Source organism: Suncus etruscus, chromosome 10, assembly GCF_024139225.1.
Source record: "Suncus etruscus isolate mSunEtr1 chromosome 10, mSunEtr1.pri.cur, whole genome shotgun sequence".
Taxonomy (NCBI): Eukaryota; Metazoa; Chordata; class Mammalia; order Eulipotyphla; family Soricidae; genus Suncus; species Suncus etruscus.
Genome location: NC_064857.1, coordinates 106,722,932 through 106,745,887, shown reverse-complemented (window position 1 = coordinate 106,745,887; position 22,956 = coordinate 106,722,932). Strand labels below are relative to the sequence as shown.

The 22,956-nt window shown below is 39.2% G+C and overlaps 1 protein-coding gene across 2 annotated transcripts in view; it reads left to right on the top strand.

Moving 5' to 3' along the window:
* Window positions 1-22,956, top strand: part of SUGCT (succinyl-CoA:glutarate-CoA transferase) — a 1,072,384-nt gene that overhangs the window by 87,191 nt on the left and 962,237 nt on the right. For both annotated transcript variants that reach the window (XM_049781877.1, XM_049781876.1), the window contains exon 7: window positions 7,596-7,687. In XM_049781877.1, the coding sequence (XP_049637834.1) occupies window positions 7,596-7,687 (92 nt within the window). The remainder of the gene's footprint in view (window positions 1-7,595; window positions 7,688-22,956) is intronic.

The following is a 22,956-nucleotide window of genomic DNA, read 5'->3' as shown; positions in this document are numbered from 1 at the left end:
TAGGGGGCGAGGTGTGGGTTTGACTGGTTGTCCCTTCACTTGGGTGCTGGGTACTGGTTCATTGAGGAAGGAGGTCATTCTTGATGCCTAATGGAATAGGAACTGAGGGTGAAGAGTTTTAATGTGGGGAATCTGGATGGGATTGTGGGGTGAGGGGATAGTTGAATTTTCAAAGGGGTGAAAGGGGAAAGTATATGGAAGGAGCAGGAAAGAAAAGAGAAAATAAATTAAAAAGAAAAGTAGAGAAAAAGAAAAAAGAAAAAGAAAAAAAACAGTAGTGAGAAGAGTAGAGAAAAGAGTGAGGGAATGCTAGTTTGAGTGTGTTCGATGAGTAGGGCCTGTAGTATAAGTCTATAGGTCACAGTTGCTGCTTCGGTGGTTTGGGTGGTCACGTGCTTCAAGTCCTAAATGAAGGTATTACCTAGGGATAAAGGGAATGTTAAAGAGTTTTATTGGGACATTCTTGTAGTGCAAGCTGGGTATGGTATCTAGTGTGATTGAGCCCCGAGATGCAATCTTAGTTTGTCCACCCTTTGTATCCAAGAATGCCTGTAGATAGAAAAGCTGAGAGGTTATTTTAAGTATAGAAAGATTAAGGCATTAAAACATAGTTTTATGGCATGCTTCCGTTGGAGTCAGTGGTTTCCCGTGGTATCCTTTGCCTGTAATCCTGTAAAAGATCCCTAAAGGCTTATTATGGGCCTTTGTTATCTGTTCTTTTTATACTGATTACTGGATGTAGCTATGATTACTGGATATAGTGCCCATGAACCTGTCAGTTTCTTTGATATTCTACATTTGTAGGACTTGTAAATGTATGTTCTGTTGTTGATCAGAGCAAGTTGTTCTGAGAATCTGAACCTTGGGTGAGAACCTTATAATTAGGTGCACTAGATATAAGATGAAGTCATTTGTTCTTCAGAGAGAAGCTAAAAGTTGGGTGCTCCTTCATTATGGTCCTTTGCATGAAAGTTGGGTTTATGTGGGGTTTTTTTTCAGTTTTTTTTACACATTTAAAAATATTTATTTAAGCACCATGATTACAAACATGATTGTAGTTGGATTTCACTCATAAAAAGAACACCCTCCTACACTAGTGCAACATTTCATCACCAATGTCCCTATACACATTTAGTTGGGTATTTTATCTAGCACTTAAAGAAGAGTCATTTCCCTGGATTCTGGATTTCTCTCAGAGTAAATTGTTCACTACAGCTGGATATTCTATGTTTCCTTTGAATGAGAAAATATGGGGGCCTATCTAGTGTCACTTATGAGAAAAATGAAACAACACCCCCAAAACCAAACACCCCCCCAAATAAAACAGGAGCCAAGGAGATATCTCAAATATACTTTGCTCATTAGAAACTTGGTACTAGGGGCCGGGTAGGTGGCGCTGGAGGTAAGGTGTCTGCCTTGCAAGCGCTAGCCAAGGAAGGACCGCGGTCCGATCCCCCGGCGTCCCATATGGTCCCCCCAAGCCAGGGGCAATTTCTGAGCACATAGCCAGGAGTAACCCCTGAGCGTCAAACGGGTGTGGCCCAAAAACCAAAAAAAAAAAAAAAAAAAAAAAGAAACTTGGTACTAATGGTGCTCTAGGCACTACTGGGAGTAACCCAAGAGCATTGCATTGCATCAAAAGTAGTGCGTGAGCATCACCAGATATATTCTCAAAACCAAACCAAACCAAACCAAACTAAACCAGACCAATCTAAATGAAAAATATTTAGTTTATTCCTTGATGTACTTTTTCAGTGATTTTTCTTCAAAAATGTATTTTTATTTAACAAAAAATTATTTATCTATAAGTACTAAGTATAAGTAATATAATAGTGAATTTATTTTATTGTTAGCTATGTTATTTGTTTACAATAGTCAAATTTTGGCTTTTGGTATACAAATTTGTTGCATCTCTACTGCCACTAAGGACTGCCACCACTGTCCTATTTCTGTTTTGCTTCATCTTTCCTCCATCAATTCTGTTGTTCGATTCCAAGGGTATGTTTTCATAGTACATCATCTATGCTCTTTTTAGTTTCTTTATATACTATATCTGAGTGAGATTATCCTGAATTTATCCTTTTATTTTTTTATTTTGTTTAACTCTCTAGTTTTATTTAAGTTATGGCAAACATGTACTCATGCCAGGCCTCCTGGAAGAAGGAATATATGAGAAGAGGGTGCCTACACTCTATCCAAAAAGCCCTGGTGATATAAATAGCTGAAGTTTGGTCAAATTGGTGTTCCCGAGTGAATTAGAAGGGTGAGGAGGCAGAGCCATTGGGAAAATGGTGATTCTGGGTGAACAGAGGTAGCAGGCATGATTTCGCAGGGTGGCCCACCCACTTCTGCTTTACTCAATTTTTTTTGAGGTACAATTGTGAATGGAATTTTTTAAATCAAATATCTCTTCTTATTTCTTATTTATTTCTTCTTATTTTCTTATTTCTTTTCTTATTCTTTTCTTATTTCTTATTATAAAAAAACTATGGAATTTTGCATATTAACTTGTATCCTGCCACTTTACTATATAAATCTATTGTTTTATATAGTGGCCCACCCACTTTGGCTTTACTCAATTTCTTTTGAGATACGATAGTGAATGGAATTTTTGTTTTATCAAATATTTCTTCTTTTCTTATTTCTTATTTATTTCTCCTTATTTTCTTATTTCTTTTCTTATTCTTTTCTTATTTCTTATTATAGAAAAACTATGGAATTTTGCATATTAATTTATATCCTGCCATTTTACTATATAAATCAATTGTTTTTAGAAACTTTGTTGTAGTATTTAGAATAGTCTAAATACACATGTCATACACAAATAGTGAGAGCTTGATCACTTCCTTTTCTCTCTTGATGCCCTTAATATCTTTTTCTTGCCTAATAGCTATATCCAGTACTGCCAATACTATATTGAATAGAAGTGGTGAGAATGAGCAACTTTGTCAGTGCCAGACCTTAGAGCAGGGGTCTTCAAACTTTTTAAAGTGGGGGCTGGATTACGGTCCCTTAGAGAGCTGGAGGGCTGGACTATATGAGCTACTAATTCCTACTCACACTGCACATATATAAATAAAATGAAAACCATTTATAAATAAATAGGTCACACACCAGTATTTCAATGGGAACTGTGGGCCTGCTTTTGGCTAATGAGATGGTCAATGTCTGGTTCCATATTTGTCACTGCCAGCCATAACAAGTGATGCAAGTGGGCATCAGTTAAACTTGATCTGGTTGGAGATTTCAGATGTTTCATTCTTGAAAAAGTCTGTTCACAGGCATAAGTGCTACCAAAGATGGTTACCATTTTGAGTGCATGGTTCCTGATATTTGGATATGTCTCAGAGGGGAGAGATGCATAGAAATTCAAAAGGTTACTTGACTTAAATGCATCTTTCAGAGAGTCACAATTCTGCAGTTCAGCCAGTTCCATTTGGTAAATTGTAAGGACATTTTCAATCTCAACAGAAAATGGGTTACGAAAAAGCTGTATGTCCTGTTCACGGAGATGAAGCTCTTTGAATCTAAATTGAAACTCTTGCAACAATTCTAGTGAAGCCAGACATGTTTCCTTTGGGAATGCAACCAATGGTTTGTCCGCTGACAGGTTTTGAGTTGTTGGGAGATGACTGAAGTTCTCCTCCTGTGCTTGTTTGATGAGAAGGCCTAATTTTACTTCAAATGCTTTCACATGCGATGCCATATCACAGATGAGCTTCCCCTTGCCTTGAAGTTGCAGATTGAAACTGTTGAGTAGCTCTGTTATATCTTTCAGAAAGGCAAGGTGCCATTTCCATTCTGCATCATTGAGCTCTGGTACTTCTTGTTTTTTTGAAAGTAGAAAAGCTGTAATCTGTGGAAGTAAGTCATAGAAACGTTTCAAAACTCTCCCTCTACTCAGCCAATGGACTTCTGTATGGTACAGAACATCTTCATGGGCAACATTTACCTCAGATAGAAATTTCTGAAATTGTCTGTGGTTTAGTGCATGAGTTCTAATGTAATTAACACAAGATACCACAATTTTCATAACAGAGTCCCACTTCAGTGATTTACAACACAGTGCTTGTTGGTGGATGAGGCAGTATATGGCAATTGGATGAGGATGGTTATGTTTGTCCATCTCTTGTGTAATGTGAGTAGTTACTCCTCTCTTAGACCCCACCATGCTAGGAGCACCATCAGTTGTTACACTGACTAGTTTAACCCAGTCCAGCTCCAAACCATTCACAGTTTGGCAAACCTTTTCAAATATATCCACTCCTGTGGTTGTACCTTTGATACTTTGCGGTGCAGCAAGCTCTTCTGTGACTTCAAAATACTCATTTGTCCCACGCATATAAATGAGAAGTTGTGCAGAATCACGAACATCATTGCTTTCGTCGAGTGCCAAGGAAAAATAGCAAAGTTTCTTTGCAGAGTTTTGCAAATGGTGCAGCAAATTTTCATCCATTTCTTCAATCCTTCGTGTCATTGTAACTCCTGAAAGGCTCACTGTACTAAATAAATCGGCCTTCTCTGGACACATCTCTTTGGCAACAGAAATAAGGCATTCTTTAACAAATTCTCCCTCCACAAATGATTTGCCATTGTGTGCTATTAGCTTGGCAACTTGAAAACTTGCCCGCAGTAAGGAAGTATTTAACTGCTTCTGCTTCACAAAAGTATTTTGCTGAGTTGTCAGTGTATGTTTCAGTTGTAATATTTTATCTTTTCTCACTTCTCCAACCAAACAATCATATTTATCTTTATGTTGAGTTTGATAGTGGCATCGCAAATTGTATTCTTTGAACACAGCAACTATATTCTGGCATATCAGACACACAGCTTTTTCTTTGTACCACATAGAAAAGTAATCATAAGTCCACTGTTCTTTGAATATCCTACACTCGCCATCAATTTTTCTTTTTCTTGACATTATTGTTTCCTAGGGATTCCAAACTGATATTAGTGAAATACAAATATGTGTGTATATATATACACACAGTGTATGAACCCCCATTAGTCCCTGATGTGAACACTTACTCCTTGCAGGCTTTTCTAAGCAGACCAGCTCAGTCCCTGATAGTTCAGTTATATCTCCCTATATAATGCCCAAATTGATATGTTCGGAATCAGCATGTGAACACTGAAAAGGAATTGCAAAATGCATATAAAATTTTCATTGTAACCCCTTTAAAATGCTTCAGCATCGAACCCCTAATTTTCCACATGGGCAATTCAGCAACAAACCCCTAACCTCCCAACCACCGCCCACCCCCTAACTTTGATTTCCGCACTGAATGCCTCACACCCCCAAAGGGGAATTATTTTCATATGAGTCACCTACAACTCAATCGGGCAGAACCCCCCATCTGGGAAAAATTTATTTCTATGGCACTTTTGACTGACCTTTGGCAGTGGAGGGAGTGGAGGAAAACCTCACTGATAGGCAGGCACAGCACACAGACACCACGTTGCCTGGGGGTGGAGCAGGCCCCTTTTTACATCATATAGTCACCCCCATGTTGTACTCCTCGCCAAGTGGTGTCCGGCACCCTCCAGTGACATCATCAGCAATGTGTGCGCCAAGCGCCAGGTGCAAGGGCGCATCAGTGTACCTCTCAACACCGCCCTCACGCCCACCCTCCGAGCACACAACATGCCATGGGCGGAGGCGGTTGACGTCATCCCTGAGAAACTGTGACACTGAGTATATATGCTGGCAGGTATCTTGGCAACCAAACAGCACTCACTGCTGGTGGGCCAGATCAGACTCCTCTGCGGACTGCATGTGGCCTGTGGGCCGTAGTTTGAAGACCGGCCTTAGAGGAAAGGATTTTAGTTTCCCCCCATTTAGTATAATATTTGATTATATTGAGGAAAGTTTCTTCAATTTCCATCTTGTTGAGAATTTTTTTTATTATAAATGGTTGCTGGATTTCGTCTAATGTTTTCTCTGCATCTATTTATATGATGATATATATTTTTTCTTTTATTGATAGGGTATATTATATTGATTGACTTGCATATGTTATACAATCCTTGTATGCCTGGGATGAATACTACTTGGCATGATATCTGATATTTTTGAGGAATTGTTAGTTGTATTTGCATATGTATTTATCAAAGATATTGGTCTGTATTTCTTTCTTTCTTTTTCTTTCTTTCTTTCTTTCTTTCTTTCTTTCTTTCTTTCTTTCTTTCTTTCTTTCTTTCTTTCTTTCTTTCTTTCTTTCTTTCTTCTTCTTTTTTTCTTTTTTCTTTCTTTTCTTTCTTTCTCTTCTTTTTTTTTCTTCTTTCTTTCTTTCTTTCTTCTCTTTCTTTATTTCTTTCTTTCCTTTCCTTCCTTACTTTTCTTCCTTCTTTCTTTCCTCCCTCCCTTTCCCTCCCTTTCTCCCTCCTTTCCCTCCCTTTCTCCTTCCTTCTCTTCCTTCCTTCCTTCCTTCCTTCCTTCCTTCCTTCCTTCCTTCCTTCCTTCCTTCCTTCCTTCCTTCCTTCCTTCCTTCCTTTTACAAGAATATTGACCAGAGTAACCCCTGAACACCACCAGGTGTGATCCAAAAACAAAAACAACAGCAAAAAAGATTTGATATGGCCCGGAGAGATAGCACAGCAGTGTTTGCCTTGCAAGCAGCCGATCCAAGACCTAAGGTGGTTGTTTCGAATCCTGGTGTCCCCCGTGCCTGCCAGGAGCTATTCCTGAGCAGACAGCCAGGAGTAACCCCTGAGCACCGCCGGGTGTAGCCCCAAAACACAACAAACAAACAAACAAACAAGATTTGATAAACTGATAATTTGGAGAATTCAAAGAGCTTTTATTTAGGACTAATTAATTAGTGTCAAATGAGAATATACACTTAGTTTTGAATATATATTTTGATCTTAAAGAGAATTCAGACATTTGCATTTCTATGCAATTTTTTCAATTTTTGATTTCTAACCAAATAAAAACACATCAAAACACTTTGGAACTTACAAATACTTATATATATAAATATATTTTTATATTATATACTTATATTTTTAATATATATTTATATATAAAATTTATATATCGTATTTTCCGGCATTTAAGACAACTTTTGAAATGAAAAAAAGTCAACCGAAAATTAGGGGTTGTCTTATACACTGAGTATATCCCAAAAAACATTTCAATATGCTGCTAAACGAAAATCGTCTGAATATTACCATGAAACGAATTTTCCAACTCGATTTTGCAACAATCACTGCAAGGCTGCTCGGACTGCCTCTCTAACTCAGCCAATCCAAGCAGGCTTTTTATGCATGCAAATCATACAATGTTCTGTTCCCAAATCTTCACTGTAAAAAGTCTGCTCAGATTGGCCAGAGTCAGAGAGGAAGTCTAAAATTAGGGGGTCATCTTATACACCCGATCGTCTCATATGCCGGAAAATATGTGGTATATATCTATGAAATTTAGTTTAAAATGACTATTAGTCATATAACTTCACTATTTTAATATTTTTAAAATAATATTTAATATTTATTGACATCTTTAAATGATAGTATTGATCTTACAGTGGTAAAATGCTACAAGATTTAGTCTCCCTGTTCAGTGCTGATTATATCTATTCTTAATGTTGTTTTAGGGTATGGTCAGACAGGTCCACTTTCCCAGCGTGCTGGCTATGATGCTATTGCTTCTGCTGTTTCTGGACTGATGCATATCACTGGACCCAAGGTAGGTATCTTTTAGAATATCTATCATTTTCCCCTTAATATTACAAAGACCTTTTTTTTCTGTTTAGCAAACTGTGAGCCCAAGGAAGATAATTTTAGAGAGAAACCAGTGGAAGTGTGCAATATTAAAAATGGAATCATTTATTATGGTGCTTGAGGATAAAAGTCAGTGTTGACTAAGAAAAAGAAAAATTTTTGTCAACAAACAATAGATCAAGTGTACACATTTTCTATATGTATTACTTAAGAAATAGAAATACAGACATCTTCATGTGGTTTAAGAATATTTTTTATGAAGTAGTTTTGTTGCTTAGACTTTTCACAGATATTCTTTTCAGCTGACATGCTTTTTTATTTGTTTTAAATTATCTTTATTTAAACACCGTGATTACAAATATGATTGTAGTTGTATGATTTTAGCCATGTAAAGAACACCCCCTTCACCAGTGTAACATTCCCAACACCAGTGTCCCAAATCTCCCTCCTTCCCACCCCACCCATACCTGTACTCGAGACAGGCTTTCTACTTCCCTCATTCATTCACATTGTTAGGATAGTTCTCAATGTAGTTATTTCTCTAACAGCACTCATCACTCTTTGTGGTGATCAGCTGACATGCTTTAATTTGCCATATATATATATATATATATATATATATATATATATATATAAACTTGCCATATATTAATTTGCCATATAGATAGATAGATAAACTCTCACTATATATACATATATAGTGAGAGTTTATCTCTTAATCTTTTAAGTGGTTATGATTTTTAAGATTTTTTTACATAAAGCCTCATGACAGGGGACAGCATGATAGAACCACAGGTAGGGTTCTTGCCTTAAGAAGTCAATCTTCTTTGATTTCTTGCTTGTCAGATAGTCTCCCAAGCACTGCCATGAGTTATCTCTGAGCACAGAGTAACCCTTAAGCACCATCAGGTGTTGCCCAAAATTCAAAAAAAAAAATCGAAAGCCTCAAATAAAGTTGTTTTGGTTGTAATGTGTATTGTATTCTGAGGGTGAAATTATCATTGGATTTTATAAAATAATTTTCCCACTGATAGTAGATTAGAAAGTCCCCCCCCCACAAGGCATATGACTTAGAAAATGGATTCTTTTTCTTTTCTATTCTTTTCTTTTTTGTCTTTTTTTTTGGAAGGAAGGGAGAAAGGGAGGAAAAAGGAGGAAGGGAGGAGGAAGGAAGAAATGGAATGAAGATGAAAAGAGGGAGGGAGGGAAGGAGGAAGTTAGGAATGGATTAAGGATGCAAGAAAGGAGGGAGGAAAGAAGGGAGGGTTGAAGGAAGGAAGGACAGAGGAAGGAAAAAGAGGAAAGAATAAAGGAGGTAGGGTGGTAAGGGGAAAAGAAATAAGGTAGAAATGGAGGATGCAAGGAAGGATGCAAGGAAGGAAAGGAGGGAGGGAGGAAGAAGTGAATTGAAGGACGAAGAAGGGAAGAAAGAAAGGAGGGAGGGCAGAAAATGGATTATTAGGAGAGAATAACATTTAAAAAAAATTTAGGGCCCGGAGAGATAGCACAGGGGTGTTTGCCTTGCAAGCAGCCGATCCAGGACCTAAGGTGGTTGGTTCGAATCCCGGTGTCCCATATGGTCCCCGTGCCTGCCAGGAGCTATTTCTGAGCAGACAGCCAGGAGTAACCCCTGAGTACCACCGGGTGTAGACCAAAAAAAAAAAAAAAACAAAACATTTTTAAATGATGACCAAATGTGGCTGGTTAGATCGTAGTTTTAGAAAATGGATTCTTGGTGTAGAATAAGAATATCATTTAAAAAAGTTTAAAGGGAACATATAGCAACAGTTGTATTAGGAAATATAATAAAAGGCTATATCACTTTTGATTCCAGATCCTAGATAGGAAAAGGGCAGAGAAGAAAATAAATCAATGAGGGAAGGAAGAAGTTAAGAAGGGAAAGTTATGAGGAAACAGAGATCTGGGTTTCAGTTATATTTGGAGGTGTGGGAGAGTGGAGACACACACACACACACACACACATTTATCCAAAGCACAGATTTAGTAACAATGATATCATGAGAACTAATATGAAACCAAAGAAATTTAATGTGTCTTCCAAGGTAGCAGGAAGGGGGTGGGGACAGTTGGTTGGGTAGGTGGGTTGTGATGGATTATGGGAACACTGCTGGTGGGATGTGACACTGTGGTGGGATTGGTGTTGAATTATATGCCTAAAACTCAACTACCAATAACTTTGTTAACCATTATTCTTTTTTTTTTTAATTTTTTTTATTTAAACACCTTGATTACATACATGATTGTGTTTGGGTTTCAGTCATAAAAGGAACACCACCCATCACCAGTGCAACATTCCCATCACCCAAGTCCCAAATCTCCCTCCTCCCCCCCCAACCCCCGCCTGTACCCTAAACAGGCTCTACATTTCCCTCATACATTCTCAATATTAGGACAGTTCAAAATGTAGTTATTTCTCTAACTAAACTCATCACTCTTTGTGGTGAGCTTCCTGAGGTGAGCTGGAACTTCCAGCTCTTTTCTCTTTTGTGTCTGAAAATTATTATTACAAGGGTGTCTTTCATTTTTCTTAAAACCCATAGATGAGTGAGACCATTCTGCGTTTTTCTCTCTCTCTCTGACTTATTTCACTCAGCATAATAGATTCCATGTACATCCATGTATAGGAAAATTTCATGACTTCATCTCTCCTGACAGCTGCATAATATTCCATTGTGTATATGTACCACAGTTTCTTTAGCCATTCGTCTGTTGAAGGGCATCTTGGTTGTTTCCAGAGTCTTGCTATGGTAAATAGAGCTGCAATGAATATAGGTGTAAGGAAGGGGTTTTTGTATTGTATTTTTGTGTTCCTAGGGTATATTCCTAGGAGTGGTATAGCTGGATCGTATGGGAGCTCGATTTCCAGTTTTTGGAGGAATCTCCATATCGCTTTCCATAAAGGTTGAACTAGACAGCATTCCCACCAGCAGTGGATAAGAGTTCTTTTCTCTCCACATCCCCGCCAACACTGTTTATTCTCATTCTTTGTGATGTGTGCCATTCTCTGGGGTGTGAGCTGGTATCTCATCGTTGTTTTGATTTGCATCTCCCTGATGATTAGTGATGTGGAACATTTTTTCATGTGTCTTTTGGCCATGCGTATTTCTTCTTTGTCAAAGTGTCTGTTCATTTCTTCTCCCCATTTTTTGATGGGGTTAGATGTTTTTTTCTTGTAAAGTTCTGTCAGTGCCTTGTATATTTTGGAGATTAGCCCCTTATCTGATGGGTATTGGGTGAATAGTTTCTCCCACTCAGTGGGTGGCTCTTGTATCCTGGGCACTATTTCCTTTGAGGTGCAGAAGCTTCTCAACTTAATATATTCCCATCTGTTAATCTCTGTTTTCACTTGCTTGGAGAGTGCAGTTTCCTCCTTGAAGATGCCTGTAATGTCCTGGAGTGTTTTGCCTATGTGCTGTTCTATATATCTTATGGTTTTGGGGCTGATATCGAGGTCTTTAATCCATTTGGATTTTACCTTTGTACATGATGTTAGTTGGGGGTCTAAGTTTAATTTTTTGCAAGTGGCTATCCAATTGTGCCAACACTACTTGTTGAAGAGGCTTTCCCTGCTCCATTTAGGATTTCCTGCTCCTTTATCAAAAATTAGATGGTTGTATCTCTGGGGAACATTTTCTGAGTATTCAAGCCTATTCCACTGATCTGAGGACCTATCCTTATTCCAATACCATGCTGTTTTGATAATTGTTGCTTTGTAGTACAGTTTAAAGTTGGGAAAAGTAATTCCTCCCATATTCTTTTTCCCAATGATTGCTTTAGCTATTCGAGGGTGTTTATTGTTCCAAATGAATTTCAAAAGTGTCTGATCCACTTCTTTGAAGAATGTCATGGGTATCTTTAGAGGGATGGCATTAAATCTGTATAATGCCTTGGGGAGTATTGACATTTTGATGATGTTAATCCTGCCAATCCATGAGCAGGGTATGTGTTTCCATTTCCGTGTGTCCTCTCTTATTTCTTGGAGCAGAGTTTTATAGTTTTCTTTGTATAGGTCCTTCACATATTTAGTCAAGTTGATTCCAAGATATTTGAGTTTGTGTGGTACTATTGTGAATGGGGTTGTTTTCTTAATGTCCATTTCATCCTTATTACTATTGGTATATAGAAAGGCCATTGATTTTTGTGTGTTAATTTTGTAGCCTGCCACCTTGCTATATGAGTCTATTGTTTCTAGAAGCTTTTTGATAGAGTCTTTAGGGTTTTCTAAGTAGAGTATCATGTCATCTGCAAGCAGTGAGAGCTTGACTTCTTCCTTTCCTATCTGGATTCCCTTGATATCCTTTTCTTGCCTAATCGCTATAGCAAGTACTTCCAGTGCTATGTTGAATAGGAGTGGTGAGAGAGGACAGCCTTGTCTTGTGCCAGAATTTAGAGGGAAGGCTTTCAGTTTTTCTCTATTGAGGATAATATTTGCCACTGGCTTGTGGTAGATGGCCTTCACTATATTGAGAAAGGTTCCCTCCATTCCCATCTTGCTGAGAGTTTTGATCAAGAATGGGTGTTGGACCTTATCAAATGCTTTCTCTGCATCTATTGATATGATCATGTGGTTTTTATTTTTCTTGTTATTGATGTTGTGTATTATGTTGATAGATTTACAGATGTTAAACCAGCCTTGCATTCCTGGGATGAAACCTACTTGATCGTAGTGGATGATCTTCTTAACGAGGCATTGAATCCTATTTGCCAGGATTTTGTTGAGGATCTTTGCATCTGCATTCATCAGTGATATTGGTCTGTAATTTTCTTTTTGGTAGCGTCTCTGTCTGGTTTAGGTATCAAGGTGATGTTGGCTTCATAAAAGCTATTTGGAAGTGTTTCTGTTTGTTCAATTTCATGAAAGAGTCTTGCCAAGATTGGCAGTAGTTCCTCTTGGAAAGTTTGATAGAATTCATTAGTGAATCCATCTGGACCTGGGCTTTTGTTTTTCGGCAGACATTTGATTACTGTTTTAATTTCATCAATGGTGATGGGGGTGTTTAGATATGCTACATCCTCTTCCTTCAACCGTGGAAGATTATAAGAGTCCAAGAATTTATCCATTTCTTCCAGGTTCTCATTTTTAGTGGCGTAGAGTTTTTCAAAGTAGTTTCTGATTACCCTTTGAATCTCTGTCATATCAGTAGTGATCTCTCCTTTTTCATTCCTGATACGAGTTATCAAGTTTCTCTCTCTCTCTCTTTCTTTGTTAGGTTTGCCAGTGGTCTATCAATCTTGTTTATTTGTTCAAAGAACCAACTTCTGCTTTTGTTGATCTTTCGGATTGTTTTTTGAGTTTCCACTTCGTTGATTTCTGCTCTCAGCTTGGTTATTTCCTTCTGTCTTCCTATTCTTGGGTCCTTTTGTTGAGCATTTTCTAGTTCTATTAGCTGTGTCATTAAGCTACTCAGGTAAGCTCCTTCTTCCTTCCTGATGTGTGCTTGCAAAGCTATAAATTTTCCTCTCAGTACTGCTTTTGCTGTGTCCCATAAGTTCTGAGAGTTTGTGTCTTTATTGTCATTTGTTTCCAGGAACCTTTTTATTTCCTCCTTGATTTCATCTCGGACCCACTGGTTATTGAGCATGAGGCTGTTTAACTTCCAGGTGTTAAAGTGTTTCTTCTGAGTCCCTTTGGAGTTCACAAATAATTTCAGAGCCTTGTGGTCAGCGAAGGTAGTCTGCAAAATTTCTATCCTCTTGATCTTATGGAGGTATGTTTTATGTGCCAGCATGTAGTCTATCCTGGAGAATGTCCCATGTACATTGGAGAAGAATGTGTATCCAGGTTTCTGGGGATGGAGTGTCCTATATATATCCACTAGGCCTCTTTCTTCCATTTCTCTCCTCAGGTCTAGTATATTCTTGTTGGGTTTCAGTCTGGTTGACCTATCCAGTGTTGACAAAGCCGTGTTAAGTTCCCCCACAATTATTGTGTTGTTGTTGATATTATTTTTCAGATTTGTCAACAGTTGTATTAAATATTTTGCTGGCCCCTCATTCGGTGCATATATGTTTAGGAGAGTGAATTCTTCCTGCTCTACGTACCCCTTGATTAATATAAAATGTCCGTCTTTGTCCCTTACAACCTTCCTGAGTATAAAGTTTGCATTATCTGATATTAGTATGGCCACTCCAGCTTTTTTATGGGTGTTGTTTGCTTGGATAACTTTTCTCCAGCCTTTTATTTTGAGTCTATGTTTGTTCTGACTATTCAGGTGCGTTTCTTGTAGGCAGCAGAAGGTTGGATTGAGTTTTTTGATCCATTTAGCCACTCTGTGTCTCTTAACTGGTGCATTTAGTCCATTGACGTTGAGAGAAAGAATTGTCCTGGGATTTAACGCCATCTTTATTTCAAAATTTGGTGTGTCTTTTGGGTAGTCTTGTCTTAGATTAGGTCTTTCAGTTTTTCTCTTAAGACTGGTTTTGTGTCTGTGAAGTTTCTGAGCTGTTTTTTGTCTGTGAAACCATGTATTCTTCTATCAAACCGGAAAGTGAGTTTTGCTGGGTATAGTATTCTGGGTGAAGCATTCATTTCATTCAGTCTTGTCACAATATCCCACCACTGCTTTCTGGCATTGAGCGTTTCTGGTGACAGGTCTGCTGTAAATCTCAGGGAAGCTTGCTTGAACATGATTTCCCCTTTTGATCTTGCTGTTTTCAGAATTCTGTCTCTATCTGTGGGATTTGTCATTGTGACTAGGATGTGTCTTGGGGTGGTTTTTCTGGGGTCTCTTTTGGTTGGTACTCTTCGGGCATGCAGGATTTGATCACATATATTCTTTAGCTCTGGAAGTTTCTCTTTAATGATGTTCTTGACCATTGATTCTTCCTGGAAATTTTCTTCCTGGGTCTCTGGGACTCCAATGATTCTTAAGTTGTTTCTGTTGATCTTATCATAGACTTCTATTTTCGTCTGTTCCCATTCTTTGACTAATTTTTCCATTGTCTGCTCATTTGCTTTAAGTTTTTTGTCCAATCTCTCCTGCTGTATGGAATTGTTATGTATCTCATCTTCCACAGCACCAAGTCTATTCTCAGCTTCTGATACCCTGTCCCAGAGCTTATCCATTTTGTCATTCACTTCGTTTACTGACTTTTTCAGTCCTGTTAGTTGACATGTTATTTCAGTTTGGAGTTTTGTCATTTCTGCTTTCATATTTTTTTGGTTCTTATTAGTGTTCTGTTCAACTCGATCCATGGTTTCTTGGAGTCTGTTGAGCACCTTCCATATTGCTAGTCTAAAGTCCTTATCTGAGAGGTTGATTAGTTGTTCAGTCATTATCTGGTCCTCAGAATTGTCATCTTCATTCTCTATGTCTGATGCTGGCCTGCGTTGTTTCCCCATTGTCACACTTGTATTGTGGGTTTTTCTACGTGTTGTAGTGGTATTCATTGTCTATATGATGTAGGCAGCACACTCCTCTGGCTCCTCCCTTTCTGGATGGGCTGACTTGCCTCTAAGGGAGGGGAGTCCTCCGTGGATGAAGCCTCACACTGGGACAAATCTTAGGCCCGAGCATGCAACAGAGAAGACAGTCCAGAGAGAAATGTTTGCTTCTGTGATATAGCGCCGTTCTTAGTGTGATTTTTCCTTCTTGTTGCAATGGAGTTCTTTCCTTAGAAAGAGTGCACGGCCGCGTAGCGAAGCGGAGCGGCCGTGCTCCTCTGAGCCTCTTTTTGCCCCACTCGCAAGAGTTTCACGCAAGAGGACAGTAGACAGACATAGACAGGTCACACTCACAGTCTTTCACAGCTGAGCCCCACTGGGCCGGTGTACTTTTGCGGATTTTCCCCGCCTGGTGTCACACACAGGGAGCCAGCTTTTGCAAAGGTTAGCCGGTTTTTATGCTCTGAAGTCCCTCCCTGAAAATGGCGTCTGGGCGAGCGAGGTTTCTGGAAGCTCTTTTTGCCCCACTCGCAAGAGTTTCACGCAAGAGGACAGTAGACAGACATAGACAGGTCACACTCACAGTCTTTCACAGCTGAGCCCCACTGGGCCGGTGTACTTTTGCGGATTTTCCCCACCTGGTGTCACACACAGGGAGCCAGCTTTTGCAAAGGTTAGCCGGTTTTTATGCTCTGAAGTCCCTCCCTGAAAATGGCGTCTGGGCGAGCGAGGTTTCTGGAGGCTCTTTTTGCCCCACTCGCAAGAGTTTCACGCAAGAGGACAGTAGACAGACATAGACAGGTCACACTCACAGTCTTTCACAGCTGAGCCCCACTGGGCCGGTGTCAACCATTATTCTTTAATTAAATAAAAATTTAAATCAGAAAATTATCAGTAGGAAACAGCACCCACAAATAAAGAATAGGATCTCATTCTAGGAATGAACAAAGTGACTAGAAATTAGGTGGCTGAAGGAACTGGGATGGCATGCCTTGCTTGTGTCAAATCTCTGGTTCAATCTCTGGTATCACATGGTCCCTTGCACCTTTGGCTTAATAAACATCAGTAGGGCTCTTCAACCACAAAAATACTTATATATACTTGTCAAGTGCATATAGAAATTCTGTTTATTGGGGTGAATGGTTGGGTCACCTTTGGCTCTGCTTAGTGCTCAGTTCTGGCTCTTTGGTTAGGGATCACTCCTAGTGAGGCTCAGGGCACCACATGTAACATCAGTGATTGAGTCCAAGTTGACTGCATGCAAAGCAAGTGTCTCATCCACTGTATTGTCTCTGCAGCTCTACACAGAGCATTCCTGATGACAGACCACATGTTGAGACACAGCCTGCCAGTGATTAATTATGTAGAAATTTTGAGCAAATAAATGGATGTACTTTTATAATTTATTCCCAATATTTTATAATTTGGATGTTGATTGCCTGATAATGTATTTTATAAAATCAAAAATATCATAAAGAATGAAATTATAAAATTCCCTGATGTGATGGGGTTTTATTATTATAATCTATATTGGCCTTAATGGACCCATGTCTATTAAAATTTTTCACAGCTAACCAAAGGCTGAAAAAAATTAAATCAGATTGAATATTTTTGACCTATTTTGGAAATGTCATGTTTATGATCACTCCACCCTCTTTTGATACTTCCATATACTTTATCTTGGAAGTCTCTGAACATTGATATATAATCACATTCAAAGTCCATTGTGTGGTGTTTGTGACTTAATTTACTAAAGGGAAGTGAAATATAAAATTATGAGTCATGAAAGTCTTCAGGGGTTCATCTCTTTATTGTTTTGAGGAGTAGTTGACTTCAGTGTAGATATCCATAATTGGCCAAAAATAGATAATTACTAACTAAGATCTAGCATTCCTTTGGAAATGCTTAAGAGAGTTTAGAGGGTCTTGTTAAGTATTGTATTGACTACATGCACATAGTGAATATAAATATTATTTTATCTTATATGTTTACTTTTAAATTTGTGTTTGTTTTCTCTGGCACATTAACACAGAAGCTATATAACAGTTTCTTGAATAACAACATGGAAACCAGTAAAATGACTTTTTTTTTTTGGGCCACACCTGGTGGCACTCAGGGGTTACTCCTGGCTGTCTGCTCAGAAATAGCTCTTGGCAGGCACGGGGGACCATATTGGACACTGGGATTCGAACCAACCACCTTTGGTCCTGGATCGGCTGCTTGCAAGGCAAACACTGCTGTGCTATCTCTCTGGACCCAGTAAAATGACTTTTAAAATGATTTCTTATGCCATCCCTTAGAATATCAAAGTTCCCTAACCATCTTTCTTATTTTACGCCATATTTTTACTTTATTTAAACTTAGCAGAAAAGCCAGACTGAATGATACTTTGGGTATCTTAGTGTGGGAGCTAGCTCAAAATTATTTAGATGGTATTTAATCACTATGAACAAGAAAATAGTATGAATGATATGATAAGGCATCTATGAAAGTTTACAGTTTTGTCTATTTTTAATTTAGTTGGAAATCAAAAGGATTTTTTCAATTATTTATTGAACACAATTTTTTCAAACATAGTAAAGGCATGTTTCTCTTATAGGTACATCAGATTGCTTCCTGTCCACTTAAATTGCACAAAGAAAACCATTCTACATCTTTATATAGAGGTCTTTCATCACTTTAGTTAAGAAAATTTCAAATTACTTGATTTTTGAGGCCAAATGGGTAGTTTTTTAAAATGTCTTTTTTTTAAAGCTAAACAAACTTCATTATGCCAGCTACAAGTTCTATACCAACTGGTCAGGGCCATCTCCCAGAGGAGACGACCCCACCAGGTCATAAACTGGTTTATATAGGGAGGGGATATAAGGAGGTTCTAGCTTCTGTGATCTTTAAAATGTTTGGATATTGTTGAGGTTACCCTCATACTACTTTTTTGTTTCCTTTCAAAAGAGGCTACCTGATAGCTTGGGTGATGTTAATGGAAACTTAGATTTGAGAAAGAGAAGTCTAAAATGTGGTTTACAACATGTCCTTACAAAGTGGCATCCTTCCTTGTTAAGAACCCATGGCCCCACATTCCCTCCTATTCTTATGGACCTGAGTCAAATCTCTGTCCCTGCTTATGGGCACATACTGGGACCTTAGCACAAGCATCTTAATTGCACCTAAGCTTGCCTGAATAAAGTGGGTGAGGAAAATAGTAATGTAAGAATCTATTTAGAGAATCACAAAAAAATAAATGGTGACATATCCAGGGCATACCCAGGATAGTTATCCAGGGTGATTGAGTGAAACACTGTTCATACTGGGAGGTGGAATCTTTCTGCTCCTGGTCTTCACCTGCTGCAGCATCCCCTAAATGACCCTTATCTACTTTCCTTAGGCCATAACTATCTACCTTGTTTTAAGAACCTTAAGTCCAAACTCCTCCTGTTCTGCTGGGCCACTTCTGTTAAAGAGTCCAGAGAGTGCTCTAGATGTATGCATAATCAATCATCTTTGGCAATTTCTGGGGAAGCCTGATCCTAGGTTCTCTTCTATTCCATGCTTGCTGATGTGGCTTACCATCAAGTACCTAAAATCTAGTACCTTAGGCAATGTTGGATTGCTGGCTCCCTCCTATTTATTTGCCTTAACTGATACTTCCCTACTGAGAAGCATGTCTGGGTGCATTCACTTAAAGGCCCTCCTGATATTTAGACTGAGACAGTTCTGGTTTTCTGCAAAGTAAACTGAAAAGGTGTGAAGAAAAAATAATAAATATAAGTAAGAACTGGAAAATAGCAAATAGAAGAAAAAACTAGGCGCCCTGACCTCCCTAACTTGCACTTCCCTAAAGAGAGCTCCCAGCTAAGCTAACTCCCTAAGCGCCCTGACTTCCCTAATTTACACTTCATTTAAGTCCCTAAAGAGAGCTCCCCGCTAAGCTAACTCCCTAAGCGTCCTGACTTCCCTAATTTACACTTCATTTAAGCTCCCTGGGAACCTTTCCACTTCCCCACTCCCTAAAAACTCCCCTTCCTTTGAACTAACCAAAGCCACAATTCACAGAAGACCCTAACTCACTTTAAAATAGGCATATGCCGTCAGGGGAAGGACAAAGATACGCACATGATCCCAGGGGCAAACACTGCCCCATCTGTTACACAGGGTAAACAAAATGCCTCCTTCCTGGGCTCTGACGCATAACTTCTTCTGTGGCGGGAGATAAGGAGAGATGCCTCCTTCCTGGCAGGTGTGTTTTCATGATATGTATGGCCTTTTTTACCCTATAAAAGCTTTGCTGAATGCTAAAGGGGGGCCGAATCTCCCCTACTCGGTCCTGAGTTATGAGATTCGGTCTCAGCATGCTGAAATATTAAAATCCCTCGTGTTATTGCAGCAAGTCTGGTCTCCGAGTCTCTGTGGGTGCGTGCATATCCTGAGCCTGGAGCGGAGTTCTCCTACGGGGGAGTTCTTTCATTTGGGGGCTCAGCCGGGAGATTTGCGACCACCCAGAGACCCCAGACCCACTTGGAGGTGAGCTTTTGTGTCTGTGTCTGTGTTAGTCTACTTAGTCTGGGTTCGTTTGCTTCTGGCTGTACTTTTCTCTGAGGTCTGGCGCGATCGCAGTTTCGGTTTTACGGACGCTCAGCAAGTCTGAGGCTTCGTGGATAAAGACAGACGTGTCCGGGTGTCCACCGTCCGATCACCCTGGGAGACGTCCCGGGAGGTAGCAGGGACGACCAGGGAAGCCTGGTGTACCCCCCTGGTCTGGAGAGTCGCGAGGAGAGTAGCTTCCTCATTGAACTAAAGGCCCTCCTGATATTTAGACTGAGACAGTTCTGGTTTTCTGCAAAGTAAACACACCCCCCAAACTCTGACACCTCCAGCCTTAGCCTCAGGATATGGCTCCTTTTGTGGACAGGGCCATTATTGGCTCTGTTCTCTTGCCTCTTTCCTTGCCTTTTTTTGTGTCCTCCACCCCCAGGGAATGCCAGATTCCCAAGTTAGCAGCCTAGAACCCAGCATTAAGGCTCTAGGAGGGAAACTTGAACCAAATTGTACTTTATGGTACTTATTAAAGACCTTTAAACAAGTTCTATAGATTTTACATATTTTAGATATTCACAGTCAAGTACCATTGAGATTTTCACAGTTAAGGTTATCTTAAGCCCAACATTTAGTTTTATGTGACAAAATTGACATAGAATTGAGTAATCTTAACAGTATCATGGACTCACAAAATTAATAATATTGTCCAAAAATGCTAACCACAATAATTTGCAACATTTTCTGCCCAATTTTTTTTAGTCATCAGCAGTTCCTACATTTGCACAAGACAATAAGTTCTCTAGGTTACCAGGGGGAATGGGTGAGCAAAATCCAATATTTAATCACTGATAGGACAAATTCATCATGTTTTCAAAATCACACATACTCTAGCTCGCTTGGATTGGGTTTTAAAATGGCCATTCTTTTCTTCCCAGCCAATTCCCATCATTAGAAAGGGGTGATGGTGGTTAAACTCATCTTCTCTAGTATGAGGAGTGGGGACATCCCCACTCAGCCTCCGGTCCTGGAGAATAATACTGTGTCCAGTTTCTTCCTCTTGAGCCCTCACTAGAGCTCTTTTCCCTTTAAGCCTCCAGCCACCTTGAGAGGGTCCGAGTGTATATTCAGGGGACCAAGGCAGCTTTGTGACTGAGTCACATTTAGTGACTCACATTTAGTGACTGAGTCATCGTTGTTTGATCTTGGACAAGCCTCCAATGTTAGGGTCCACAGTTGGAGTAAGATAAACAAAACTATTTTGTCAGCCACAAGCCCCATACTGATTGGTCAGGGCCGTCTCCCAGAGGAGACAACCAAAACAACTCTTTCTTATCTTTCATTATTTGTTTTAGAAAAAGCCATGTTTGAAGCCTGCCACTTTACTATACAAATTTATTTTTTAGACACTTTTATATAAAGTGTTTAGGATTTTTTTATTTGTTTTTTATTTTTTGGGTCACACCCGGAAGTGCTCAGGGGTTACTCCTGGTTCCATGCTGAGAAATCGCCCCTGGCAGGCACAGGGGACCATATAGGATGCTGGGAATCGAACCACCGTCCTTCTGCGTGAGAGGAAAACGCCTTGCCTCCATGCTATCTCTCCGGTCCCCTCTTTAGGATTTTTCTAACTATAGTTTATCATCTGTAAACATTGAGGATTAACTTTTTCCTTTTATATGTGATGGCCTTGATATCATTTTTTTGCCTGTTTGCTATGGCAAGTTCTTTCAATACTATATTGAGTTGAAGATGCAAAAGTGGATAACCTGTCGTGTGCCAGATTTTAGAGGAATGGATTTTAGTTTTTTCTTCATTGAGTTTGCTATGGGCAAATGACTTTTAAATGATTTTGACTATATTGAGGAACTTTCTTCAATTTTCATCTTGTTGACACTTTTTATAATGAGTACATGCTGAATCTTGGCAAATTATTTCTTTATATCTATTGCTATGATCATCTGATTTTTAATTTTTACTTTTATTAGTATGGTGTATTTTATTGACTGACTTGCATATATCAAATCATCCTTAAATCTCTGCGATGAATCCTACTAGTTCATGATGTATGACCTTTTCGATGAATTGTTGGGTTCTATTTGTTAGTATTTTGTTCGGGATCTTTGCATCTGTGTTCATCAAGGATATTGGCTTATATTTTTCCTTCTTTCTTTTTCTGGTGGTTTCTATTTCTGCTTTTGGTATCTGGGTGATTTTAGCTTCAGAAAGCGTTTGAAGGCCCGGAGAGATAGCACAGCGGCATTTGCCTTGCAAGCAGCCGATCCAGGACCAAAGGTGGTTGGTTCGAATCCCAGTGTCCCATATGGTACCCCGTGCCTGCCAGGAGCTATTTCTGAGCAGACAGCCAGGAGTAACCCCTGAGCACCGCCGGGTGTGGCCCAAAAAACAAACAAAAAAAACAAACAAAAAACAAACAGAAAGCGTTTGAGAATGTTCATTTTCTTCAGTTTACTAGAAAGGCCTGAAAAGTATGGCAGAAGGTCCTCTTTAAGGCCTGAAAGAATTCACTAGTGAATAAAACTGGGCCTAAGCTTTTGTTTATAAAAGACTTTTTATTACCATTTCCATTTTCTTGATAGAGATAGATTTGTATATGTATTCTAGATAATCTTGATTCAACCATAAGAGATTATAGGAGACTAATAATTGTCTATTTTTTCCAGATTTTCTTGTTTTGTGGCATAAAGATTCTCAAAATAATCTATAATTACCCTTTGAATTTCTGTAGTATCTTGTTGTCATAGCCCCTTTATTCCTGATTATGCTTATTAAGTTTCTTTTTCTAGTATGGCTAATGGTTCATTGATCTTGTTTATTTATTTATTTATTTATTTATTTATTTATTTATTTATTTATTTATTTAGGCCACACCCTTTGATGCTCAGGGGTTACTCCAGGCTATGTTTTCAGAAATCGTTCCTGGCATGGGGGACCATATGGGATGCCAAGGGATCGAACCGTGGTCTGTCCTAGGTTAGAGCCTGCAAGTCAGACACCTTATGGTTTTGTGCCACCACTCCGGCCTCAAGATTTTGTTTATTTTTTGAAAGAACCAACTCTTGCTTTCATTGTTGTTTGTTTTTTTTTTTTGGTTTTTGGGTCACACCCGGCAGTGCTCAGGGGTTATTTCTGGCTCCACGCTCAGAAATTGCTCCTGGCAGGCACAGAGGACCATATGGGGTGCCGGGTTTGAACTGATGACCTCCTGCATGAAAGGCAAACACCTTACCTCCATGCTATCTCTCCGGCCCCGCTTTCATTGTTTTTTGGATTGC